We start from the raw sequence: 27,860 nt of genomic DNA on the forward strand, positions 1-27,860 counted from the left end.
AGTAATCTCCATGTGGATGTGTCACCTGTCTTCATCATCTCTCCCTCATTTCTTTCCTCTTCTTTCTCTCCTCTCCCTGCCTCCCTCCCTCCCCACCCCTCTCCTCCCTCCCTCTTCCCCCACTCCTTTCCTCTCTCTCCCCTTCCTTCATCCCTCTTCCCTCCCTCCCACCTTCCTTCCTTCCTCCTCCTCCTCCTCCTCCTCCTCTCCCTTTCTCCCCCCACATGAGAGGACAGGGAGGGATGAATAAGTGAGAGGGAGGGAAGGAGAGGGAGAGAAGGGAGGGAGGGAAGGGAGAGGGAGAGAAGGGAAGGAGGGGAGAGGGGAGGGTGAGCAAGGGGTGAGGGAGAGGGAGGGGCGAGAGAGAGGATGGATGAGAGGGGGACAGGGAGGATAAATAATGAGGGACAGGGAGGGATAAGTGATAGGGAGGGAGGGGAGAGAGGAGGGGGAGAGGGGACAGGGAGGGATGAATAAATGAGAGGGACAGGGAGGGATGAATAAGTGAGAGGGAGGGAAGCGAGAGGAAGGGAAGGAGGGGGGAGGGGAGGGAGAGGGAGGGGAGAGGGGGAGGGAGAGGGAGGGAGAGGGAGAGGGAGGGGGAGGGAGGGGGAAGGGGGAGGGAGGGGAAGGGGGAGGGGAGGGGGAGGGTGAGCGAGGGAGAGGGAGGGGCGAGAGAGAGGAGGGGCGAGAGAGAGGAGGGGTGAGAGGGGGACAGGGAGGGATAAATAAATGAGAGGGACAGGGAGGGATAAGTGATAGGGAGGGAGCGGTGTGAGAGAAGAGGGAGGGGTGTGAGAGAAAGAGGGAGGGGTGTGAGAGAAAGAGGGAGGGTGTGAGAGAAAGAGGGAGGGGTGAGGGAGAAAGAGGGAGGGGGGAGGGGAGTGGCCGAGCACAGGGCACCGCAGCCCTTGGCAGAGCCGATGGCAGCGCCCCGACCCACGTGTGCCTGAGCGACGGGGGAAGCCGGGTGCGGGACCAGGGCTCTCCCCACCGCAGCCCGGAGCAGGGCGGAGAGGAACAACGGAGCGATCAAGGACGGCTCGGCGCGGTGGGCAGTGACAGCCCAGCAGCAACCGACGGGCCGACAGCACGCCGAGTGTGACAGCTCCCTGTGTACTGCCCACTACGCCCCGTCTCCTTCCCCCCCCCCCCCCCGTCTCCTTTCCCCACCCCCCCCCCCCCCAGGAGCCCAGCGACCATGACTTCGGTCTGGAAGAGGCTGCAAGAGAGTGGGGAAACGTGCCTTCAAATTCCAGTTCGTCGCTTCCTACCAAGAACTGCTGGTCGAGTGCACCAGGAAATGGTGAGATTTGTCTTCTCCTGCCTGTTCCAGCTTCTTATGCACCAATTGTCCTGTCAGATGGGCAGAAAAAGTTCAGAAATAAAGTGCTCGCCATTTGTAACACGCCCCTCCCTTCATCCGAACTGAGCTGCAAGGAAACACTTCCCTCCTCTTTGCTGGCCCTTTCTTCACTTGAATGCCCGGGCAAGAGAGGGGAGGGGGGGAGGGGTCACACACTAGCAAGGAGTTGGGAAGAGAGAGTGTTGATCTCTCCGCAAGAGTTTGCAAGGTGAGTTGGCTGGGAAGTGACTCTGGGGATGAGTCTCTCATCAATCCACACCCCCCCCCCCCCCCCCAGTCTGTGTCCAGAACTACTGATCTGAACCCATAGCCGACCCACCCCCGGGTGTGCGTGACAGGACGGTGAGGAGGGAGCTTCACTTTGTGTCTGACCCAAGTAGTGTGTGACGGGACGGTGTGGAGGGAGCTTCACACTGTCTGATCACCTGTCTGGGACACACCTGTGTTTGAACACTGATGTCAGTCTGAGTGATAAAAAGACAATGAGAATTTTTTAAAAATTCTTTCAAACTACAATCAATTCATGTAATCAAGTCACATTTGTGTGGAAAGAGGCCCTTCAGCCCACCTCGCAGCATTGAACCCAAGGACCACATTCGCCAAACCCACCTGTCTGTGTTTAGCCCACACCCCTTCTAAATCCATTTTATCCATACATACATTAAACATTTTCTAAAATGTTTCAACAGCCTCAACCACTCGACCGCCAATCTGTTCCACATTCCCACCACCCTCTGTGTGAAATCTTTACCCTTCAGGTTCCTGTTATATTCCTCTCCCCTTGCCCCCTCCCCTGAATCTTTACCCTCTGGGCAAAAGACCCTGTGTGTCACCCGATCAAGTCCTCCCATGATGTTGCCCACCTCTGTGAGATCGCCCTCCCCATCCTCCTGCACTCCAAGGAATAAAGGCCAAGCCTGGTTAACCTCTCCCTGTCATCCAGGCCCCCCCCCCCGAGGCCTGGCAACCTCCTCATCAACCACCCCCCCCCCCCACCGCACCCTCTCCAGCCCAACAGCATCTCTCCTGTAGTCCGGTGACCAAAACCGAACACAAATGGGCCCTCACCAGTCTCTTATACAATTGTCACATAATCTTCAGTCTCTTCTCGTTAAATCTCTCCCCCCACCCTCCCCCCCCATCACCTTAAACCAGCGGTGGCCAAACTATGGCCCCCGGGCCTGTTGTCCCTTTTTGATTGGCCCACAAAAGCAAAATGGCAGCGCTGCCGTTACACCAGCGAGGGGCCGCAGAAGGCGAACTCAGCGGTTTCCACTGTGGGGTCAATATGCCCAATCCAACAGGCGTTAAACAGCCTGTTAAAGGAGCCGGCGGCAGTTAAAATCCGAGTGCCCCTCCCTGCGTCCCCCCTTGGCTTCTCGAATGACCGTGGAAGTAATCAGTGAGATTGGAGCAGGGTATTGGGCGTAAATCGGTAGGACAGTGAAACGCAGTGGCATTGGGGGCAGGCAGTCGAGTTTTCACTCGGTGCAGTGCAGGTCCTTTGGCCTCTCGACGCGCTGACCCATATTTTTCACTCGATGTAGACATACAGCACAGCAATAGGCCCTTCCGGCCCACGAGCCCAATTTACACTCCATTGATCTACACGTGCCACCCCTCCCCCCCTCCCCCCAGTGTGAGGAAACCAGAGCCCACCCATGTGGAAAACCCACGGGGAGAAACTCCTTACGGACAGCACAGGGTTCGAACCCCAGTCCCAATCACTGGCACTGTAAAGGCGTTGCGCTGACCCCTTCGCCAACTGGACAGCCCAAATATATACCCATAGTAAACCTTCCCTACCCCGTGACCATCTATTTTTCTTCCAACCATGCGCCTGTCTTCATGCCTCTCGAAAAAAATCAATTTAATGTTCCTGCCCCCACCGCTGGCAAGGCATTCCAGGCACCCAGAACTCTGTGTGTGGAAACCCTTACCCCTGACGTCTCCCTGAAACCTTCCTCCCTTCACTGGGTGACAGGGAAAGGTGAAACAGGCTGGGCCTTTACTCCCTGGCGTGGAGAAGATTGAAGGGTGATTTGACAGAGTCAATGCGCACGGGCTTTTCCCATTGAGAGGAGGGGGGGTAGATTCAAACAAGAGGATGTGGATTGAGATCGAAGGGGGAAAAGTTTAGGGGGAATTTCTTCACTCCGAGGTCAGTGGGGAACGTGGAACAAAGTGGTAGATGTGGGCTCGACTTTTAAGGAAAAGTCGGGGAAGTTGATGGACGGGAGGGGTGTGGAAGGTCAGGGGCTGGGCACGGGGGTCAATGGGAGAAGATGTTTTGTCTGGACTAGAAGGGCCAAATGGGTCTGTTTCTGGGCTGCAATTGTTTGCAGATCCTGCCCTGAGAAACAGGTGCTGGCCATCCACCCTCTCGTAATCTTGTTAGACATAGAAACATAGAAGATAGGAGCAGGAGTAAGTCATTCGACCCTTCGAGCCTGCTCCGCCATTCAACGAGATCATGGCTGATCTTAAAGTTCAGTACTCCGTCCCCGCCTTCTCTCCATAACCTTTAATACCCTTATACTGAAGAAATATATCTAATTCCCTCTTAAATATATTTAATGAACCTGCCTCTACTGCCCTCTGTGGCAATGAATTCCACAGATTCACCACCCTCTGGGTAAAGAAATTCCTCCTCATCTCGGTCCTAAATGGTTTGTCTATTATCCTCAAACCATGGCTCTATCAGGTCTCCCCTCGTCCTTCTACGCTCCAAAGAGAATAGCCCCAGCTCTGCTAACCCTTGACTCGTAGACCTGTTTCTCCAATCCAGGCAACATCCTGGTGAATCTCCTCTGCCCTCTCTCCACGGCTTCCACATGAGGTGACCAGAATCGAACACAATACTCCAAAATATGGTTTCACCAGAGATTTGGAGAGTTGCAACATGACCTCTCTACTCCTGAACTCAGTCCTTCTATTGAGGCCCAGCATCCCACACAGGCCACCTTAACTATCCTATCAACCTGTGCGGCGACCTTGAGGGGTGTATGGATTTGGACCCCAAGGTCCCTCTGTTCATCCACACTGACCGTTAACCCTGTACTCAGCTATATTCCAGATCTATTGCGAATCATCCCCTGGACAGTGCAGACGAGGAACATTGTACAGTGAGCGGGGTTCTATGATCTGGGCCGTGGGTGGAGAAGATTTAGGGATGGGGGGGACGCACGCATGTGCGAGACTCAGCATGGATCTGGTGTGTCTCCCTCTTCCTCCAGAGGTGCTGGTGGTGTGGTGACCATCCCAGGCCCCATCTCCTACCGCCCCCTCCCCCCACCCCGATCCAAGAAGCAAGGACTTTTGATGGGGAAGTGGAACAGTGGCCGAGAGAGGAAGGCATGGGTGGAAACAGGGAAGTGCAAATGGAACTGGTTCCTACTGCATCTCACCCCTGTTAACTCTCTCCTGGCCAGACGGTTCTGGCCAGGAGAGCGAGCTCCTGTCGATTCCCTCACGAGCCCTGGATCCCCGACTCCCGTCTCCCCCATTCCTTCTCACAGTCCATGTCTCTCCCTCTCCCCCCCTGCTGCTTCCCCCTCTGACCCCTTTTTTCCTCCCCTCTCCCCCTCTCTCCTCTCTCCCCTTCCCCCTCTTCGCCTTCCCCCCTCTACCTCCCTCATCCCCCTCTCCATCCCCCCTCTCCCTCCTCCTTTCTCCTCCCTCTCCCACTTTCCCCATTACCTCTTCCCCATCTTCCTCCCCCTCCACCCCACATCCATCAGCTCCTCCCCACGCACACTACCCCCCCCACATCTGTTCTGAGATGCCCCCCCTCCCTGTTGCCTGCCTCAGGGTGCTTGAGCCTTGCCTTTGTCTCCCCCTTTCCTACCCATGTGTCCCAGGACTTCCCACATTCCCCAGCGCAAACATAATGGAAGCACAGACCACTCTGCCCATCAGTACTACACCTCCCTTCACTGGGATCCAGGCTGATTTAACCCCGGGTCCGCCTCAGAAGGGGTCTCCTAATTTTCCACCAGCTCCATCTGAGTTGGTGCAGTCCCCCGACCCCCCCCCCACCCTGCCCCGTTCCAGATATCCCCCCCACCCCATGGAAGGAACCCCTCCTCTCAGCATCCAATCTGTTTCACCCACACCCCAGGGTCTTGACTTTCAGTAAAAGTAGTGCTTAACAATTGAGTCAGCATGGGATAGGAACAGGCCCTTCACCCCTTAGTGTGTGTGCTGTGCATGACGGCCAAGTTAAATGACTTCCCCGCTGCCTGCACAATACACACCCCCTTTTCGGGTCATTGTGGTTGACATTGTAGTTAGTGCAACGCTGTTATGGTGCCAGCGACCCAGCTCTGGATCAGGTGCTGTCAGTACATTCTCCACGTGTCGGTGTGGGTTTCCTCCAGGTGCTCTGGTTTCTTTCAAAAATATATGGTGTTTGTTGGTCAATAGGGTGTAATTGGGCAGCATGGGCTCGTGGGCCGGAGGGGCCTGTTATTGTATGACTAAATTTACCAAAAATAAATTAATATCCTGCACATTCCTGTGTCTTTCTGGAATCCAATTATCTGCTTACAGCACTGCCCACTGCAGCCTATCACAGGCACCCACCATTCACTGGGTAAAATCTTAGCCTGCATGTTTTCCTTAAATTTCCTGCCCCTATCTTAACTGCATGTTTTCCTTAAATTTCCTGCCCCTATCTTAAATGCAGAGCGTAGCAGTGTGCGATGGGACGGTGCGGAGGGAGCTTCACTCTGTGTCCAACCCCGGGAGTGTGTGATGGGATGGTGTGGAGTTAGCTTCACTTTGTGTCCAACCCCGGGTGTGTGTGATGGGACGTTGCAGAGGGAGCTTCACTCTGCGTCTGACCCCGGGAGTGTGTGATGGGACGGTGCAGAGGGAGCTTCACTCTGTGTCTGACCCCGGGGGTGTGTGATGGGACGGTGTGGAGGGAGCTTCACCCTGTGTTTTACCTTGGGAGTGCCTGTTGCCATGGGGTGGAGGGAGCTTCTCCCAACCCACCCCTCCCCATCTTTACCTTCAAAGCATGACCTCTCGTGTGACATTTCTACATTGGAAGAATTATTCTCCCTCTCTCCCCTCCATAATTTTACAATCTATTACTGTATTTCACCTTTGGTTTGGATGATCTGGAGAAAGGAACCAGATTTGTCTAACATCTCCCTATAGGTCAGACCCCCACCCCCCAACAACCAGGCGAACCTCCCGCTAAATCTCCCTCAGCCTTTTCCAAAACCCCCACTTCCTTCCTCTGTCAGAACTGTGTGCCAGTGGCGTGGCCCGACCGAAGCTCGACTTCCTGACCCGCCCCCAGTGCAAGGGCCAGGAGCCTCAAAATAACGATCTCGAGTTTCCTTTTGTCACGCGGTGCGGTTGCCGCAGCAGTGAGCCCGGCGCCGGTGGCCCAGTTTCGAGTCCAGCCGCTGCCTGTAGAGAGTGTGCACTTCCCCACCGTGTCTGCTTTGGGGTTTCCCTCCAGGCGCGCCTCTTTCGTCCCCCACCCTTCCCTTCCAAAATGTACGGGACGGCTATTTGGTGGAATTGGGGCATCCAGAAGAGCCTGTTACTGCAGAGTATTTTTAAGTTTAAATTTATGAACTAAAACAAGCTGCAATAATGAACATTAAAAACAAACAGCCCTAATAAATGAAATTACAGGGCCCCTGGCAGATTTATTTAAAATGACCTTAGCCATGGGTGAGGTGCCCAAGGTTTGGAGGGTTGCTTTTGTTGTCCCGTTGCTTAAAAAAGGCTCCAAAAATAACCCAGGTAATTATAGTCCAGTGTGCCTGACGTCAGTCATAGGTAAGTTATTGGAAGGGGTTCAAAGAGAGCAGACCAGAGATAGCCAGAGACTGATTAGGGCTTTTTGCCTGGTAGGGCGTGTTTAACCAATCTTGTCGAGTTTTTCGAGGAGGTTACCTAGAAAGTGGACAAAGGAAAGGATGTTGTCCACGTGGACTTTGGTGAGACCTTTAATGAAGTCCCAGGAAGGTTCAGAAGTGCGGTGTTCACAGTGAGGTAGCCAGCCGGATTCAACGATGGCTGGACGGGAGGAGCCAGCAAGTGGTGGTGGGTGGTTGCTTCTCAGACCGGAGGCCTGTGCCTTGTGCTGTGCCTCAGGGTTCGTTGCTGGGACCATTGTTGTTTGCCATCTCTATCAGTGAGCTGGATGATAACGTGGTAAATTGGATTATCCCTGGAGCATAGAAGAATGAGGGGAGATTTGATAGAGGTATTTAAAATTATGAGAGTCTAGACAGAGTAAACGTAGGTGGGTGAGATACAAACCAGAGGACATGGGTTAAGGGTGAAAGAAAGGGGGGGGGGGGAGTTCAGGGGGGACATCCTCACACAGGGAATGGTGGGAGTGTGGAATGAGCTGTCCAAAAAGCTCTCTTTACAACAGTATCAACACACCCACTTTCAGGGAATTATGTATCTGCAATCCCAGATCCCTTTGATCTACCGCTCTCCCCAGTGCCCGACTGTCCCAGATCCATCTGTTCTACTGCTCTCCCCAGTGCCCGACCATTCCCAGATCCCTCTGTTCTACCGCACTCCTCAGTGCCCGACCGTTCCCAGATCCCTCTGTTCTACTGCTTCCCTCGATGCCTGACCGTTCCCAGATCCCTCAGTTCTACCGCTTCCCTCAGTGCCTGACCATTCCCAGATCCCTCTGTCCTACCATTCCCCTCAGTGCCCAACCATTCCCTGATTCCTCAGTTCTTCCTCTTCCCTCAGTGCTCGACCGTTCCCAGATCCCTCTGTTCTACTGCTTCCCTCGATGCCTGACCGTTCCCAGATCCCTCAGTTCTACCGCTTCCCTCAGTGCCCGACCGTTCCCAGATCCCTCTGTCCTACCACTCCCCTCAGTGCCCAACCATTCCCTGATTCCTCAGTTCTTCCTCTTCCCTCAGTGCTCGACCGTTCCCAGATCCCTCTGTTCTACCGCTCCTCAGTGCCTGACTATTCACCGTGTTATAGTAAAGTGAACTTTTGGCACATTGGTCTTCATAAATCAAAGTATCTAGGAGCTGGGATGTTATGGCCAAGGTGTATAAGACATTGGTGAGGCCAAATTTGGGAGTATTTGTCACCTAACTGCAAGAAAGATATCAACAAGATAGAAAGAGTGCAGAGAATATTTACTTGGGATTGAGTTAAAAGGAAAGGTTAAACAGAAGAAGACTTTATTCCCTGGAGAATGAGGGGAGATTTGATAGAGGTATTTAAAATTACAGTGGGCCTTTTCCACTGAGGTTAACATGGGTTAAGGATAAAAGGTTTAGGGGGAATTGGCTCAGTTTTAACATTTACCAAGAACAGGTGACAGTAAACAATGCAATTGGCTCTTTCCACACCCAAGTCCAGGTTCAGTGCACTCAGGTCACCTGGCTCTTTAAGGCAATACATTCAGAGCCTTGTGGGGATTTTATTTCTTTCCATTATCTTTTATTCCTCTTCTATCGTTTCTTTATCTCTCTCTCTCTGAACCCTGCACAGCTGTGGGATTGCGTCATCCCAGAGGAGCTAGAAGCTCGTTCCACCCTCTCTCCGTGTGACCAATTTCCCGCTCACCCTGAACCTTCGACTTTTCCTTATATGTCTCACCTCAGCGGGAAAAGTGGTGTCACGGTGCCAATGGCCTGCCGCTGTCCACAAGGAGTTGGTGTGTTCTCCCCGTGTCTGCGTGGGTCTTCCATGAGGGGGACTCCACTCGAAATGTACCCGGGGTCGTAGGTCGATTGGCTGGGCTGTAAAGACCATGCTATATACATCCACATTTAAAAAATTAAAAATACACTCTTGCCTGTACCCACCGATAATTTTGGAAAATTGTCGGCCTGTGGCAAACTCCCGGAGGTGTGCTGGGCTCTCTGCGGTGCTATCCCTCCCTATCGGCGCTGTCGGAACTGAGCAGGGCCTTCGGCTCACCTCATCCCTGCCTGAGCTGTCCCGTCTGCCTGCATTGGGCTCCACCCACCCCCGTCACCTCTCCCTCTAAATGTAGCTCGAACAGCGGAGCCTCCCCTCCCACCCCCGGCTCCACCTCTTTCTTGTCCCACGCCCCCACCATGTGGAGAAGGTGCCCCTCAGGTCCCCTTTAAATGGGGCGGCATGGGTTCAAATCCAGCACATTCTGTAAGGAATTTGTACATTCTTCCCGTGTCTGCCTGGGGTTCCCACCCGGGGGGAGGGGGTCGTGTTCAAAACGTACCTGGGGTTGTAGGTCAATTGGGTTTAAATTCGGGCTCTTGGGTCGAAAGGGCCTGTTACAGTGCTGGGTGTCTCAATGAAATCTTCCCCTCACTCTCCTTCAACCTGCAGCTTGGGGGGTTTAGGAACACATTGCCAAATAATGTGGGCTCAACTGGGCAATTTAGTGGGTCACCTGGCAGTGCACAAGCTCCCGACTGGGTGGGCGGGGGGGGTGGGGGGTGGGTAAACATCAGCAGGGCTCTGATTCTTGGTAGGGGGTTGTATCAGAGCCTGGCCGAGTTGACTCGGCTGTAGTGTGAATGGCCAACCGGGTACCATTATCATCACAGGGTGGCCGGTGTGGGCTATCGATCTTCTCAAGATGACTTCGAATACCCAATACTAAGTAATTAGTAGTTTAACTCCATTATTTAGGAATAATGACAAGCTGGACTCTGGGTTTGCCCTCGGTGTGTATGGTCTGAAGGCCACTTCTCCCACCGTCTTTTATATATTGAGCGTGTCTGTGCTTTATTCCCGCTACGATTTCACCTCTCTGCGTAATACGTCACTTGAGACCTCACTGCTGGAGGTGGCCCCACCCCTCCCCCCTTTAGATCCGCGATATCTGCAAGAGCCGGAGTCTTCACAGCCCACCTAGGCCGTTTACCCGCCTATTTGGTGGGTCGCTAGTGTGAAAGGGGCTTTTTAAGCCTCCCCACATCCCCCCGCCCTTATCTGCGCCCTCCCACCTTGTGATTTTACAAACCTCGAGAAAAGATCGCCCCTCAGCCTCCAGGGAGAGTGAGAATCAGGTGTTTATTGACAAGACACAGTACGCATGCGGCACTGTCTGTCAAGTAGTTTGCATGTTCTCCCCGTGACCTGCGTGATTTCTCTTCCCCCCCCCCCCCCAGGTGCTTCCACCCTTCAAAATGTAACTGGGGTGGAGGGTAGGAAGGGGGATGTTTGCATGTAATTCCTGGCGACTGCCCGGAAATTCCCGACTTCACAGGTGGCGCCTGTGGGGTTTGAATCCCACGCTGTCTGTGAGGAGTTTGTATGTCCTCTCTGTTTCTGGGTGAGGTGGGGGGGTGGCGCTCCGGTTTCCTCCCGCCATTCAAGACGTACCATAGAGGGGGTGGGTTGGGGGGTTAATGGGGTGTAAACTGGGCGGCACGTACTCGTGGGGCCAAAATGGTCTGTGTGCCTAAATTTAAATTAAATAAGCCTCCATTTTCCTCAGTTCCACGTACCTATCTCATAAAAAGATCCCGTCGTCCCCGCCTCCCCCATCGCAGTCCGTGCACCCACCACTCTCGGTGTGAAGAACCTTTACTTCCCCCCCACCACCCCGGAATTACTCCCCAGCACCATAAAACTACGTCCATCTCGTGTTGGGCATTTCAGCCCTGGGGGGGAAAAGTCTCTGGCTATCCACATGATCAATGCCCCTCACCCTCCGTCAGGTCGCCCCCCTCACCCACCAAGGAGAAAAGAACAAGTTCCCTCAACCCCTCCTCACAAGGCATGCCCTCTCTACTGCCTCCACATCCTACCTGCAGCGAGGTGACCAGAACTGAACACAATATTCCAAGTGGGGTCAAACCGAGGTCATGTGTTGCTGCAACATTACCTCATGTTGAGGGGTGGTTGTGGAGGCGGAAATATTAAATTTAAATGTTTTATTTAGCAGATGGAAGAAAAATAGAGGGGGTTATGGGGTAGGGAAGGTTTACCACTTTTTTAAGGATATATTTAGGGCAGGGTTGGTATAGCAGTTAACATAACGTCTTTACAGCCCAACGATTGGGACCGGGATTCGAATCCCACGTTGTCTGTAAGTTCTCCCCATGTCTGCATTGGGTTCCGCCCCCCCCCACCCCGGGGTTCCGGTTTCCTCCCGCCTTTCGAAACGTACCAATTGTGGGGGGGGTTCCAGGTTAATCTGGCGGTACGGACCAGTGGGCCGAAAGGGCCTGTTATCGCGTTGTCCATTTAAATTCAATGCCCGCTGTGAATGGGAGGTCAGAGGTGGACGGACCTGATCCGCAATGTTCTGTGTTTCTTGGGGGGTGCGGGGGGCACTCGAATTCCCAAACCAGCCAGTACACTGTCCGCGGAGGTTTCAGAGAGTATTTGCCCTACCACATGCAGCCCCTGCTTCTAACTCAAGCCCGGCGGAGCCTGATTTCCCTATCTTGTCCATGATGTCCCACTGAGCTAACTCTGTTTCACATAAGAAATAAGAGCAGGATTCGACCATCCGGCCCTTCGATGCTGTTCTGCTGTTCAACGGGATCATGGTTGATCTGATGACAGGCTCATCTCCACCCACCTGCCTTTTCCCATTATCCCGTAATTGCCCGCCGATGTAAAAATCTACCTAACCTTGTCTTAAATACCTTTACTGAGGTCGTCTCCACTGCTTCAATGGGTAGATTCCCCACCCTCTGGGAAAAGCAGTTCCTCCTCATCTTCGTCCTAAATCTGTGACCCTGAATCTTGAGGCTCTGTCCCCGAGTTCTGGTTTCCCCCATCCATGGAAACAACTTGCCCACCTCTATCCTATTGATGCCTTTCATAATTTTATACATTTCTATAAGATCCCCTCATTCTTCTAAATCCCAGCAAGTACAGTTCCAGACGACTCAATCTCTCCTCATAGGCCAACCCCCTCATCTCTGGAATCCACTTGGTGAACCTCCTCTGCACTGCCTCCAAAGCCGGTCCATCCTCCCTCGAGTCAGGAGATCAGAACCGCCCACAATTCTCCAGATGCGGCCTCACCAGGACCTTGTCCAGTTGCAGCAGAACCTCCCTGCTCCTAAATTCAGTCCCTCCAGCAATGACGACCAGCGTTCCCAATCTGCCTTCTCGACAGCTCGCTGCACCCGCAAGCCAACCTTCTGGGATTCATGCACAAGCCCTCCCAGGTCCTTCCGCCCGGCAGCTGGATGCAATTGCTTGCCATTGAAATAATAATCCGATCTTCTGTTTTCCCTTCCAAAGAGGCCGACATTGTACTCCACCTGCCAGACCCTTGCTCACTCACTTACTCCCTGCAGACGCTCCACACCCTCTGCTTTTCCACTCAATAGCAAACGTGGATACATGACACTCTGTCCCCTCTTCCAGATTGTTAATGTATATCATGAACAGTTGCGTGCCCCTCCCCGCAGCACCCCACTCCCCACCGATGGCCAGCCAGAGAAACACCCCTGTACCCCAACTCTCTGTTGGTTAATCCATCCTCTGCCCGTGCTAATACAACACACACCCCTTTAACCCTGTCCGAATCCATCTCCACCAGTTCCTCCACCCTGTCCTAACTGGGGGGGAAAACCCTTTGCCCAACCCCCCCCCCACCCTTCCTGAGATCCCCAGACCATTGAAGACATGGTCCAATAAGCGTGGGGTTAAAGATTACCTCAGTCAGGTTGAAAACAATAGTTGACATTATCATCAAATCAGTTACAATCCACCCAAGTGCTAAATGCTGGTGTGTTCAGTGGGAGAGGGTATTAAGCGCAGTACCATTCCTGTATCTTGTGTATGGGGGAGTGGGTGGGAGGGGGTATTAAACGCGGCCCCATCTCTGCAACTTGTGTATGGGGGAGTGGGTGGGGGAGGGTATTAAATGCGGTCCCATCTCTGCACCTTGTGTATGGGGGAGTGGGTGGGGGAGGGTATTAAACACAGTCCCATCTCTGCATCTTGTGTAAGGGAGAGTGGATAGGGGAGGGTATTAAATGCGGTCCCATCTCTGCATATTGTGTATGGGGGACTGGGTGGGGGAGGTGTAGAGCTCGTCGAAAGAATCAAAGACTTGTTGATCCAAACCAAGGGTTTTATTAGCAAAAGACAGGAGCTCTTCACAGGTGGCCGACCAGTCCGGAATGATCTGACCTGGCTAGGGACACAACCCTATAAGGCCCAGACAGTAGGCGTGGCTAAGCTCTCAGCCAATCGCTGTAAGCACAGTCTAGATACTGTAACTATATACACTATATACATTGGTGATAGATCTGTACTATCACAGGAAGGTATTAAATGGTGACCTGTCTATGCATCCTGTGTATGAAGGGATGTGTGGGGGAGGGTATTAAATGCAGTCCCGTCTCTGTATCCTGTGTATGAGGGAGTGGGTCAGAGAGAGTATTAAACACGGTCCCGTCTCTGCATCCTGTATATAAAGGGATGTGTGGGGGAGGGCATTAAATGCAGTCAAGTCTCTGCATCCTGCGTATGAGGGGGGAAAGTGGGTGGAGGAGGAGAGTGGTGAATTGCCTGGGAATTTCCCAGAATGGTTTGGGAATGGTCCTCTTGGTTTGAGGACACGCAGAAGCTCAGGAAATGCTCTGCTGCTGAGCACAGAAAGATCCCGCGAACATAGAGGAGATGGGGCACGTGGGTTAAGCGCGGGGGGGGGGGGGGAATTGCATCCAGGCTCTTCCTGACCATCGACTTTGCACTGGAACTTTCTCCCAGTGAAACTCCCGCACCATCCCATCACACACTCCTGGGGTCAGAAGCAGAGTGAAGCTCTCTCCGCACCATTCCATCACACATTCCCGGGGTCAGACACAGAGTAAGCTCCCTCCGCACCGTCCCATCACACACGTCCGGGGTCAGACACAGAGTGAAGCTCCCTCCGCACCGTCCCATCACACACGCCTGGGGTCAGACACAGAGTGAAGCTCCCTCCGCACTGTCCCGAAACACACAACAAGTGAAGCTCCCTCTGCACTGCGGAATAGGCAGGGAGCAGTGGGGAGGAGCTCCTGGGGCAGCTTGGTGGAAGGCGACCCTGCAAGAAGGGAAGGGGTCCGATCCTGTGCCTGTGACCAAACCAACCCAGGTTCAGGGCTGGGCCCCTGCTCCTAATCCTCTTTAATCTCCTCAGCTGCCAGTTCCCATTTATAGCCACAGCTGCCCCTTGGCCAGTCCACACGCCCCTTCCCGGGGGAAGTGCTGCTCAAGACACGGGCTGTTCCCACTTTCCCGGACCACCACCTACGGCTGGTCAGTGCAGCAACAACCCCACCCCCACTCTATTGCCCCCGCCTCTGTTCCCCACCCTGACCCCCCATTCCCCACCCTGACCCCCCCCCCCGTTCCCCACCCCGACATCCAGTTCCCTCTCTGTTCTCCCTATTCTCTCTCCCTCTTCGCTCTCTCTCCCTTCTCTTACTCCCTCCCCTCCTCCTCCTCACTCTCCCTTTCTCACCTCTCCCTCCCACCCCTCTCTCTCTCCTCTCTCTCCCCTCCCTGCTCTCTCTCTTTCCTTTCTCTCCTCCCCTCCCTCCCTCCCTACCTCCCTCACCCATCCCACCCTCCCCTCTCCCCTCCCTTTCTCCCCTCCCCCTCTCCTTTCCTCCCCTCTCTCCCTCCCTCCCTGCCCCCCTCCCATCTCTCTCTTGCCCTCTTGTGCACTCCCCCCCTCCCCCCCCCACAGCCCACATGTTCCATCAGCAGGGTTGGCTGGTGGGAAAAATGTCTGCAGTCATGGGAAGGGGCATAGATGGGTCATGGTCAGTGTGGTTGAGTGTGCAAACGGGTGCCTGTGTGAGAGAGTGTGTGTGGCTGTGCCTTTCTGGGTAGGGTTGTGTATGTATGCGGTGAGGTGTGTGTGTGTGTGTGTGTGTGTGTGTGTGTGTGTGTGTGGGCATTGGGCATGGGTCAGCAGGAACTGTGGGCCGCAGAGCCTGTGCGACCAGGCACTCAGTGTAATCGGGGACCCACCATCGCCCGCCCATCCCACCACAGATCCCCACCCTTATCTCTGCCTCCAGCACCCACACAAGCTGGAACCTCTCTCGACAGGGTTCACAACACCAAGCGATCCCATTGAATCGCCACACCATTCAGCCCATTATGTCCGATCCGCCTATCAATTCGTGGCGGGTGTATTTTCCCTCATTCTCTGGGCTTTCTAATCAAGAACCTCTCTGTCAATGGGCCTCCACAGCCGTCCATGGTAATGAGCTCCACAGATTCACACCTGCACCCCCCCCCCCACAACCGGGTAGAGAAAGTCCCCCTCGCCTCTGCTCTGAAAGGGACGTTTATGTATTCTGAGCCCTCTAGTTCCCGTCTCCCACCCCCCCACCATATTAAACATCCTCTCCAGGTCCACTCCACCCAGCCCTCTCAGTAACCAATGAGATATCCCCTCACCTCCCCTCACAATTCCAGAGCCATTAAACTTTGTAGGTTAATGGTCTCTCTCTGAAATGGATTCCTCTACTCTGAGAGATTTGTCCCTCCCTCCTTCCCTCGCACATGCACATACACACTCACACACAAGGGAGAGAGGGTGGTGGAGAGGGGGTAAAAAGAAAGAAGGGGATGATACAGAGAGATAGAAGGGATTTGGTGGGGTCGAGAGAAAGAGAGTGAGAGATGGATAGAGGTAGTAGAGAGGTAATGGGGTGAGAGGGTAAGAGGGGGGAGAGAGGGAGAGCGTGGTAAGAGAGGGGTGAGAGAGGAGATGGGGAGGGAGAAGAGGTCAGAGAGGAGAGGGAGAGGGGAAGGAGGGGCGAGAGGCACAGAGAGAGGTGGGGAGAGAGAGAGGGGGAGGGAGGGAGAGAGAAGCAGAGAGAGAGGGTTGAGAGAGGCAAGAGAAAGAGGGGGAGAGAAGGCGGAGAGAGTGGAGAAGGGGAGAGAGAGGGAGGGAGAGAAGGTGGTGAGAGGAGAGAGAGGGGGAGAAAGGCAGGGAGAGGAGAGGGGAGAGAAGGTAGGGAAAGAGGAGGAGAGGGAGGGGGAAGAGAGAGGGGTAAAGGGGGAGATAGAAGCAGGGGAGAGAGTGAGGGAAAACATAGGTGGAGAGGGGGAAGAGAGGGGAGGTGAGGGGGGAGGGGAAGAGAGTCAGGGAGAAAGGTGAAAGAGGAAGCATAGTAGATGGAGGTAAGTGAGGAGGGCAACCCCGGGGCAGACAGAGCGGGTGAAGTGCTGCTTCTAACTCCCAAACCTGTTTATCCTGACCTCCCACCATGTTTGTGTGGAGTTTGCATGTCTTCCCCATGACTGGGTAGGTCATCACACTCTCTCCCCCTCCCCTTCCTCCCCACTCCCCATGTCTACATGGAGCCGCTGTAAATTGTGACTGTCAAGAGGGGGATGCTTATAATTGGGTGTTTGAGGGCCACCATGGATACGATGGGCCAAAGGGCCTGTCTCTGGGTTCTGTGCCATGAGGGTTTAGAGTAATGGGATTGAGCTGTGCCAGGTTTCAGTCCACCCCTCCAGGCGCCCGAGGTCACAGAGAGGGGGAGGGTGAGGTGGGGTTGATGGGGTGGGGGTGCTGTGTGGGGCCAGTGTGGTCATACCTGTTCCCCTTCCACCCCTCACAGGCAGCCCGACAAACTGATCGTGGTGTGGACCCGCAGGAACCGCCGCGTGTGCTCAAAGGTAGGAGTGTGGGGATGTGGGTCAGGGCCAGGGTACACCTGCTGTATATGCATGAGCATGTGTGTCTGTGCATATGTGGGTAAGGGTGCTTGTGTGTGAGTTCTTGTGTATGAGTGTGTGTGTGTGTGAGTTTGCATCTGCGTGAGTGCATGTGTGCATTTGTGTGTGTGTACCTGTGTGTGGGTACTTCTGTGTGGGTGATTGTGTCATACCCACACTCCTGTTCGGCTCCGAATCATGGGTCCTCTACCGGCACCACCTACGGCTCCTAGAACGCTTCCACCAGCGTTGTCTCCGCTCCATCCTCAACATCCATTGGAGCGCTTACATCCCTAACGTCGAAGTACTCGAGATGGCAGAGGTCGACAGCATCGAGTCCACGCTGCTGAAGATCCAGCTGCGCTGGATGGGTCACGTCTCCAGAATGGAGGACCATCGCCTTCCCAAGATCGTGTTATATGGCGAGCTCTCCACTGGCCACCGTGACAGAGGTGCACCAAAGAAAAGGTACAAGGACTGCCTAAAGAAATCTCTTGGTGCCTGCCACATTGATCACCGCCAGTGGGCTGATAACGCCTCAAACCGTGCATCTTGGCGCCTCACAGTTTGGCGGGCAGCAACCTCCTTTGAAGAAGACCGCAGAGCCCACCTCACTGACAAAAGGCAAAGGAGGAAAAACCCAACACCCAACCCCAACCAACCAATTTTCCCCTGCAACCGCTGCAATCGTGTCTGCCTGTCCCGCATCGGACTTGTCAGCCACAAACGAGCCTGCAGCTGACGTGGACTTTTTACCCCCTCCATAAATCTTCGTCCGCAAAGCCAAGCCAAAGAGAAAAGAGATTGTGTGAGTATATGTGTGTTGGTGTGTGTGTGTGTGTTTACCTGTGTGTGTGCGGGTGAGGGTGTGTTAGAGTGTGTGTGTGTGTGAGTGCGTTGGTGTGAGTATGTTTGCATGTATGCCTGTGTCTGTGTGTGCTTGCTTGTGTGTCATTGTTAAGTCATCTCTACACCCACCCAACACACTTCTGGCTCAGAGACATTCCCTCCCCAAGGAGGCCATTCAGCCCATTGATGTAATCCTGCCTCTCTGAGCTATTGCATCAGTACCGTTCCCCTGCAACCAGTTCCCTGCAAGTTCCCATTGTTCTCCCCCAAATTCCACCTCTGCTCCCCTTCCCTGATAAATCCAGGGCCACGTCCATCAGAGCCCCAGGGGCAAGCACCTCTTGGGTGAACAGAGCCCTTCAATCCGCAGAGAGAAGTGGGAACAGAGAGTGGCTTCGGAGCTGCGTTGGAAGGTGGCGTGGACATGAGGGGCTGATTGGCCTTGCCCCGTTGCTGTGATGACAGGAGAGAGGGGCTGTTGAGGAGCAGGGTCCCGAAGAGAGGAGAAGTACCAAATGGCGGGCTCCTGGACCATTGTGTTTGGGGAGAGTTCGTCATCCTGCTGTAACAAATGTTTGGAATTGTTTTCCAGCCACACAGCTGGCAGCCAGGAATCAACAATCCGTACCGTGGGATGGTGGTCTGGCCCGTCCCGGAGAACGTGGACATCACAGTCACTCTCTACAAGGTGAGGCCCAGGCGAGAGCAAGTGCAGCGTCCCGACACATACCCCTCTGCACAGTCCTGTCACTCTCTCCATCCCCACCCTCCCATCACACACCCCCTCCCCACCATCAGAAACACACACTTCACCATGGTCCCATCACGCACACCCTCCCCACCGTCCTGACACACATACCCCCCCACGATCCCGCCACACAACCCCTCCCCACTGTCCTGTCCCACACTCCCTCCCTCCACACCATCCCACCACACACTTCCTCCCTCCACATTGTCCCGTCACACACCCTCCCCACTGTCCCGGCACACACACCCTACTTCCACACCGTCCCACCACACACTCCCTCCCTTCACGCTGTCCAGTCACACACACTCCTTTCATCCCCACCGTCCTGTCACACTCTCTGTCCCCCCCACCCTCCCATCACTCTCCCTCCCTCTCCACCATCACATGACTCACTCCCTCCCTCCGCACTGTCCTGACACACACTCTCTCTCTCCCCACTGTCCTGTCACACACTCCCTCCCTCCACACCATCCCATCACACAATCCCTCCCACCACACCATCCCATCACACACTCCCTCCCCACCGTTCCATCACACACCTTCCCTTCATGCTGTCCTGACACACATTCCTTTCTTCCTCACCCTCCTGTCACACTCTCCCTTCCTCTCCACCATCCCGTGACACACTCCCTCCCTACGCACCGTCCCATCATACACTCCCGTGGTCAGACACAAAGGGAAGTTCCCTCCGCACCGTCCCTTCACACACTCCTGGGGTCAGACACAGAATGAAGCTCCCTCCGCACCGTCCCTTCACACACTCCTGGGGTCAGACACAGAATGAAGCTCCCTCCGCACCATCCCGTCACACACTCCCGGGGTCAAACGCAGAGTGAAGCTCCCTCTGAACCGTCCCGTCACCCACTTCCGGGGTCAGACACAGAGTGAAGCTCTCTCTGCACCGTCCTGTCACATACTCCTGGGGTCAGACACAGAGTGAAGCTCCCTCCGCACCGTCCCGTCACATACTCCTGGGGTCAGACACAGAGTGAAGCTCCCTCCGCACCGTCCCGTCACATACTCCTGGGGTCAGACACAGAGTGAAGCTCCCTCCGCACCATCCCGTCACACACTCCCAGGGTCAAACGCAGAGTGAAGCTCCCTCTGAACCGTCCCGTCACCCACTTCCGGGGTCAGACACAGAGTGAAGCTCCCTCCGCACCGTCCCGTCACCCACTTCCGGGGTCAGACACAGAGTGAAGCTCCCTCTGCACCGTCCCGTCACATACTCCTGGGGTCAGACACAGAGTGAAGCTCTCTCCGCACCTTCCTGTTATTCAGTCCCGGGGTCAGACGCAGAGTGGTCCAACAGTGGGCCCCGCAGCTAGTGAAGGGAAGATATTCTATCCCTCCATCACCGTCCTGTGTCCAGGACAGGTTCTGCTGATGAAACCTGCTGTCTGTCTCCATCACCTGCCTCCATGTGCCGTGGATTCTGGGGGGAGCATCCAAAGTGTGGGAGAATGGATCAGCTTGTGATTAAATGGTGTGGATGGGCTGAATGGCCTGTTCCTTCTCCTGTGTGTTGTGGTCTTCTGGACTCTGGACTCTTTCTCTTGTCCTGTCTCCCTCACTTCACCGTCTGACCCATTCTCTTCACGTTCCTTTCAGGACCCCCTCACTGATGAATTTGAAGAGAAGGAATGGACATTTGTGATTGAGAATGTAAGTGAAGAATGAACCTGGGAGGCAGCCCATGGCAGAACTCCCTCCCAAATGGCGCGGTTACTGAGCTTTCTCGTTAACCCTGGGTTGAAAGTGCACGGCCCCATGGTTTGTTACTGACCATTACTGTGGCCCGCACGTTTCTCCGTAACACGGTACAAGCCTGCACTGTGCCATCCCACACCATGTTACACTGTCTGTGTGTGTCTGTGTGCGTGTCAGTCTGTCTTTCTATGTGTGTATGTCTGTGTGTGTCTGTCTGTGTGTGTGTTTGAGTGTGCGTGTCTCTGTGAGTGAGTGTGTCTGTGTGGAATTGTGTGTGTGCTTGTGTCTGCGTGTGTGTGTGAGTGTGTGTGCGCCTGTGTGTGTCTGTGTGTGAGTCTGTGTCTGCATGTGTGTTTGTGTCTGTATGTGAGTGTGTGTGTGTCTGTGTGTGTTTGTGAGTGTGTGTGTTTGTGAATGTGTGTGAGTTTGTTTGTGTGTATGTGTCTCTGTGTGTTTGTGTGTCCTTGTCTGAGTTTGTGAGTGTGTGTGAGTTTGTGTGTCTGTGTGTGAGTGTGTGTGTGTCTGTGTGAGTTTGTGAGTGTGTGATTGTGTGAGTGTGTGTATTTGTGTCTGTGGGTGTGTGTGTTTGCATTTGAGTCTGTGTGAGTGTGTGTTTGTATTTGTGTCTGTGCATTTGTGTGTGTCTGTGCATTTGTGTGCGTCTGTGCATGTTTGTGAGTGTGTGTGTGCATTTGTGAGTGTGTGAGTGTGTTTGTGAGTGTGTGTGTGAGTGTGTGCCTGTGTGAGTGTGGGTATTTGTGTCTGTGGGTGTGTGTGTTTGTGTTTGTGTCTGTGTGTGTGTGAGATTGTGTGTTTGTGAGTGTGAGTGTCTGTGTGTTTGTGTCTGTGTGTGCATTTGTAGTGAGTTTTTGAGTGTGTGTCTGTGTTTGTGCATGTCTGTGTGTGTTTGTGCATGTCTGAGTGTGAGTGTGTGTTTGTGTCTGTGTGTGTTTGTGAGTGTATGAGTTTGTGTGTGTATCTGTGTGTGTTTGTGTGTGTCTGTGTGAATTTGTGAGTGTGTGTGTGTGTGTGTGTGTGTTTGTGTCTGTGTGTGTTTTTGTGGGTGTGTGTGTGTATGTGTTATAAGGAGGACGGATAGAGTCAATGTGGACGGGCTTTTTCCCACTGAGAGTGGGGGAAGATTGAAACAAGGGGGCACAGATTGAGAGGGTGAAAGGGAGAAAGTTTAGGGGAAACGTGAGGGGGAATTTCTTCATGCAGAGGGTGGTGGGGGTATGGAATGAGGTGGTAGAATCGAGGTCGAGGTTAATATTCAGGGAACGGTTGGATAGGTATATGAATGGGAGAGGCCTGGAGGTTTATAGACCGAATGCGGGTCAGTGAGACTAGGTGGGAGATGATGTTCGGTATGGACTAGAAGTGCCAAACTGGCCTGTTTCTGTGCTGTAAAAAGGTTATGTAGAAAATTTTAGGAAAACTTGGAGGCCGGTGACCAGTGGCCTCAGGTTCCATTGTTGTTGGTTGTATATATTAATGATCTGGATGACAGGGTGGTAAATTGGATTAGTAAGTATGTAGGTGATACGAAGATTGGTGGTGTTGTGGATAGTGAAGAAGGTTTTCAAAGCTTGCAGTGGGATACAGGCCGGTTAAGATAGAGGGCTGGAAGATTAATATGAAGCCCTTCAAACTGCCGAGTAAAAGGTGTAATTTGTGCCCCAGTCGTGCGGCAGTTAGAAAGGGTCTGACTCCCCCCCAATCCCGTCAGAATCCAACCGGGTCCCTGATCTACCTCAGAGGGGGCCAAGGGAACCCAGTTCATCTTCTCTAGGTGGTGCCCACAGGTAACTTGAATGGGGGAAAAATGGCTTGTTCCGGCGACGTCAGCGCATGCGTCACCGTGGCAGCCAACGTCTGAGCTTCCGGCGAGTCCAGGACGCATCATTGTGGGGAGAAGCTGCTCCTCAACCTGGTGGCCCTGGCTCTGATCCGCCTCTGTACCTCTTCCCTGACGGGAACAGATCCCCGAGGATCTGTCCCGGAGCCTCCACGTCGATGCAATCACAAAGAAGGCTCGACTTTGCGAGGTGGTTGAGGAGATTTGGGATGTCACAGAAGACTCTTGTAAGCAGGCGGTACCGTGGGGAGCATTCTGGCTCTTTGCATCACAGCCTGGGATGGAGACGCCAACACTCGGGATGAGAATAAACTCCAGAGGGTCGTTAACTCGGCCTGCGACATCACAGGCACAGACTTCACTCTGTCGAGGACATCAACACAAAGCGGGCGGGGTCTTAAAAAGGCAGCCTCTATCCTCAAAGACCCCCCCACCCCCCAGGTCATGTCCTCTTCGCTCTGCTACCATTGGGTGAAAAGGTCCAGGAGCCTGAAGATGAGCACAAGGACAGTTTCTTCCCCGCTGCCACCAGATTCCAGCAAAGACACTGCCTGACTTTTCGAGCAATGTTATTTTTTTACAGTAATCACTATAAGATGGTTATAATATGAATGTTTGGACTACGATGCTGCCGTAAAACACAAAATTTCATGGCTTGTTCATGACAATAGATTCTGACTCTGAAGTGAGGGGGTGGAAGGATGAGGATTTTGTGCCCCCTCTTCAGACAGTGATCCGGGTAGATCACGTCGATGGGGGGAGTGGGGGGGGTAGACCCCAGTGATCCTCTCTGCCACTCTCGTGGTCCTGTGCATTGACCTCCGATCCATTTCTCTGCCGTGACCGTACCCACATTGTGATGCAGCCGGCCAGGACGCTCTCGATAGAGGTTGACATGACAGTAGCCGGCGGCCTTACCCGCTTCAGTCTTCTCAGGAAGTGTGGTCACTGTTTCACCTTCCGGACCAGTGAAGAGATGTTAAGTGACCACGATAGGTCACTAGTTTAGTGAACTCTGAGGAATTTGATGCTCTCCGCTCTCTCCAAGACATGATGTATAGTGAAGGGTGGACGTTCCTGGTCCATGATCATCTCCTTCGTCTTGTCCACGTTGAGACCCAGGTTGTTCTCTTGCACCAGATCACGAAAGTTCCCTCCTCTTCTCTGCAGTGCGACTCATTGTTGTTCCTGACGGGGCCGACGATCATCGTTTCATCCTCAAACGATGACCCTATTGGAGCTGGCGACGCAGTTGTGGTTTGATAGTGTGAACAGGAGTGGGCTGAGCATGCGGCCCTGAGGTGTGTTAATGTTCAGCATGACGATGCTCGATGTTCTGCTACTGACCCGAACAGATTGCGGTCTTTACGTGAGCAAGTCCAGTATCCAGTCACAGAGAAGGGGGCGGGGGTGCGGGGTGGCGTTGAGTCCCAGTTTCTCCACCACCCTCCGGGGAATCATTGTATGAAACACCGAGCTGAAGCCAATGAACAGAGGCCTGAGGCCTGGGGCATACAAGGCGGTGTTCTCGGGGTCCAGGATGAAGTGGGGGGAGAGGGGGAGACAAGGCTAGAACCAGAAAAATTATAATTAATTGTTATGAACATGTCACAAAATTAGTTGCTGTGTGGCAGTGTCACCAACCAAACCACATTTCACCAACTGGTAAATCACAACAGTTTAAGAAGAAAAAGACAAAGTGTGGCTGTGTCTTTGGTTCATCGTCCGTTCAGGAATCTGATGGCAGCGGGGAAGAAGCTGCCCTTGTGCCGCTGAGTGCTCGCCTTCCCCAGAGTAAAGGGGGGGTGAGGGGGTGGTATTGGAGGATTGAGGCTGCTTTTTTAAGACACTACCTAGATCAGTGATTCTCAACCTTTCTCCTTCCCACTCGCACGCTACTTTTAGTAGTCCCTCTGCCGTCAGTGCTCTGTGATCAGTAAGGGGTCGCTTAAGGTGGGATGTGGGTGGGAAGGGAAGGTTGAGAACCACTGCTTCTAGACCCAATTGTTATTTTGCTTGAGAAAAATGGTAATTGGCCTATTTCCTTTGGGAACTCTGAAATTGTCCTTGAGGGACGATTCAAACAGTGAGTTTCAAACCTTTATCTTTCCACCCACATACCCTTCATAATCACAGAGCACCGATGGGAGAGGGAATACTTAAAGTGGTCTCTGAGTGGAAAGAAAAAGGTTGTGAACCACTGGCCCATAGTGGAACAGTTCCATCTGTAGGTGAATCAAAATGAATTTAGTCCTTGGGTGGTGGACATTACCGGACGCTTGAAGCATTTCATAATTTAGTTTCTTTTAGATTTTAATTTAGACGTGCCGCATTTTGGCCTATGGGTCTGTGCCGCCCAATTTACACCCTATTAACATAAACTCCCCCCCCCCGGCATGTTTCGAACGGAAACCGGAGCCCCCTCCCCAGGGGAAAACCCATGCGGATGCTGGGAAAACGTGCAAGCCTCCTCACAGACAGAGCGGGATTCACTGGCACTGTGACCGCTAGCGGCGACCGAGGCCTGCGATCGCCCCCTCCCCCCGCCCCCACCCGTTTGGTTCCCTGAGGGCTCTGGGTTATTTGGGGGGTGCTTTGCCTTCCAGGTGAGCAAGGGGCGACACAAGGTGTTGGCCTCGATGGACATCAGTATGAAGAAGTACGCCAGCCCCATGACCACTGCAACAGACGTCAAGCTGCAGCTCAGACCCCTCTCCGTGAAGGTCGTCTCCGCCACACTCCAGTTCTCCCTCTCCTGTGTCTTCCTGCAGGAAGGGCTGGCAACGTAAGTTTCGGGTGGGGGAAAAATCCTCCATACTGAGGCTGACCCCCACCCTCGGGTCCCATGTGGATGAGGGGGTGAGGCAAGGGGAAATCTGGAGGGGAAAGGGTGGGAAGGGGAAGCGAGTTGGTTCCCCTCCTGGGGGGGGGCAATGGGTAGGAAAGCTACCGCCTTATGAGACACATAGAGAGGGTGGACGGCCAGCGCCTGTTTCCCAGGGCATGAATGGCAAACACCAGAGGACGTGTACATAGTTAGGGGATGGGGGGGTAAGTTTTGTGGAGACATCAGGGGTAGGTAGATTGTGGGTGCCTTGCCCGGGATGGTGGTGGAGGCTGAAACATTGTGAGATGCAACCGATCCTTCAGTCCCAATTATTAAGTCGGGGAGTACCTGTTGTACACAGCATCTGCAGGTTTCCTTCTTTGACTGGGTGACTACTGACTGGATTTCCATCTCTCCCTCTCTCTCCCCACTGCCAGGGACGAGGACATGCAGAGCCTGGCCAGTCTGATGAGTGTGAAGCACAGTGACGTTGGGAACCTGGACGACTTTGCCGGTGACAGCGAGGAGGAGGAACCGGACAAGAGGAGGCTGCAGCAGGAAGACCAGGCGAGCAAGACGTGGGGTGAGTCTGGGGCACACACCTCCCCCCCCACCCCGAGAGACGTGGTGGGGAAGAACCAGGGAAACTGAGAGCACTGCAGTGCATAATCAGGCCCTCAGCCCATCTAGTCTGTGCCCAACTATTATTCTACCCAGTTCCATTGACCTGCACCCATACCGTCTCCCTGCAAGCCCCTGTCCAAAATTTTCTTCAATGCCAAAATTGAGACCGCATTCACTACCTCAGCTGGCAGCTCGTTCCACGCTCCCACCACTCTCTGTGTGTGAAGAAGTTCCCCCTAAACATCTCACCCATGTCTCACCTACCTCCAGTGTGAAGAGCTTGTTTGCATTTACTCTGTCTATCCCCCTCATAACCTTGAACATCTCCATCAAATCTCCCCTCGACACTCCAGAGAACCAAGTCCTGAACTGTTTAACCTTTTCGATTCCCACTCTTGTGTCTGTCCATTATGGATTTCGGACTGCAGGTGTGTAACGGCACAATCAAGGAATCTTTCCGCCACAAATGGCCTGTCGAGAAAGGAATGTGCGGGAATTTTGAGTCCATTTCTGCGCTGTGATTTATCCTGCAGGAGCTCCTACAACGTTTGGGAGGTGTAAATCGCACTGGGAAAAAAAACTCGTCAACTGCACGACCGAATGATAGGACTCTCGCGCACAGGGACCCACAGCCTGAGAAGGGCACCCCTGTGTGAATGACCCGTAACTAGGTTAATTTTTCCTGCGGTTTTTCCAACATTGCCGGCTTAAAAAAAACCTTGTTTACTGTCCCACCCAGGCAGATAGGAGGAACAGCACCTTATTTTTCCATCTGGGCGCCATCCAGGCATGTTGACTTTACCGCCTTCCCCCTCCACCCATTTCCAGTTCTTTCACCCCACGGTGATTACTTCAGGTGGCATGTGAACGGAGAGAGAAAGTGTGAAGGCCACTGTTCTACATGATACTCGGTCCATGGTTGTTGTTTTTTAGTTTGTTACCGTAGAACGCTACAGAAAACAGGGTATTTGGCCCCTCTAGTCACTATTCCACTAGACCCCCTGATCTGCTCCCAGTCCACCCCACTCCAGGCCTCTCCATTCCATGTATCTTTCCAATTTATTCCGAAGATCGGGCCACCACGTCAGACAGCAGCTCGTTCCATACTCCCACCATTCCCTGAGTGAAGAACTTCCCCCCCTAATGATCCCCCTAAACCTTTCCCCCTTTCAGCTTAAAACTATGACCTCTCATATTGATCTTCCCCCAATCTACGTGGAAAAAGCCACTCTGTCTGTACCTCTCATTATCTTGTAAACCTTGATCAAATCTCCCCTCGTTCTTCTTTGTTCCAAGGAATAAAGTCCTAACCTGTTTAATCTTTTCCCGTAGCTCAACTCCTGAAGACCCGGCAACGTCCTAGTAAATCTTCTCTGCCCTCTTTCCATCTTACTGATATCTTTCCTGTGGTGTGGTGCCCAGAACTGCACACAATATTCCTAATTTGGCCTCACCAACGTCTTAAGCAACTTCAACATAAGATCCCAATTCCTGGACTCAAAGCTAAGATGCCAAAAGCTTTCTTCACAGCCCCATCCGCCTGTGACTCCACTTCAGGGAACAATGTACCTGTATCCCCAGATCTCTCTCTGCTCCCCCGTGCTCCTCAGTGCCTGACCATGAGCCCCCATCCCACTGGCACCCTGTCCCGGGAATTAACGGGGAATTTACCAGGACAGGGCCCAGTGGAAAAGGAGAGCTGTCCGAACGCCAGTGTCAAATGGCGTCATTTCATGCTGGGGACTGATGGCCTTGACCCCTGCTCCTGCCCCCCGGCTGTTTGCCGATGCTGGCGTGCTGGTAAAACAGGAAGTCACCCGCTTCCCGTTGGGAAGGTCGAACACTCCGATCCCCGGGGATGTATTGTATTTGGCGGAAAAGCAATTAGTGTCCCGGTTAAGGGTGAGCCCAGAGAAAACGGCGCGAGGTGTCCTGGGTCCCCATGTGGCCAATTTACTGGAGTGCCAGTGGTAAAGTATAATCTCCTATCTTGGTTTGCCCTTCCAAAATGCATTACCTCATGAGTTCACCCGATTGTACCAGTACAACCTGTTCTTCTGTCCACAATACAAAGCAGTGCAAACATACATGCAGACAATATTTAAGATTAATATTATTAATAAACAGTGGTGTTTCAGAGGTAAAACACAGAGTTCTGCGGACGCCATGGTTGAAGTAAAAACACTCATTGCTGGAGAGACTCAGCGGGTCAAACAGTGTCCTTTAC

At 53.5% G+C, this 27,860-nt stretch overlaps 1 protein-coding gene across 1 annotated transcript in view; it reads left to right on the forward strand.

Annotated features, from left to right (window-relative positions):
• The first annotated feature begins 865 nt into the window (after positions 1–865).
• The window catches only part of LOC138740774 (EH domain-binding protein 1-like), a 381,602-nt gene continuing 354,607 nt past the window's right edge, over positions 866–27,860 (forward strand). Inside the window, exons 1-6 of the mRNA XM_069893852.1 lie at positions 866–1,306; positions 16,921–16,978; positions 18,459–18,554; positions 20,226–20,279; positions 24,789–24,967; positions 25,447–25,592. Coding sequence (XP_069749953.1) covers positions 18,501–18,554; positions 20,226–20,279; positions 24,789–24,967; positions 25,447–25,592 — 433 coding nt within the window. The 5' untranslated portion in view covers positions 866–1,306; positions 16,921–16,978; positions 18,459–18,500. The remainder of the gene's footprint in view (positions 1,307–16,920; positions 16,979–18,458; positions 18,555–20,225; positions 20,280–24,788; positions 24,968–25,446; positions 25,593–27,860) is intronic.

Source organism: Narcine bancroftii, chromosome 8 (genome assembly GCF_036971445.1).
Source record: "Narcine bancroftii isolate sNarBan1 chromosome 8, sNarBan1.hap1, whole genome shotgun sequence".
Classification (NCBI taxonomy): domain Eukaryota; kingdom Metazoa; phylum Chordata; class Chondrichthyes; order Torpediniformes; family Narcinidae; genus Narcine; species Narcine bancroftii.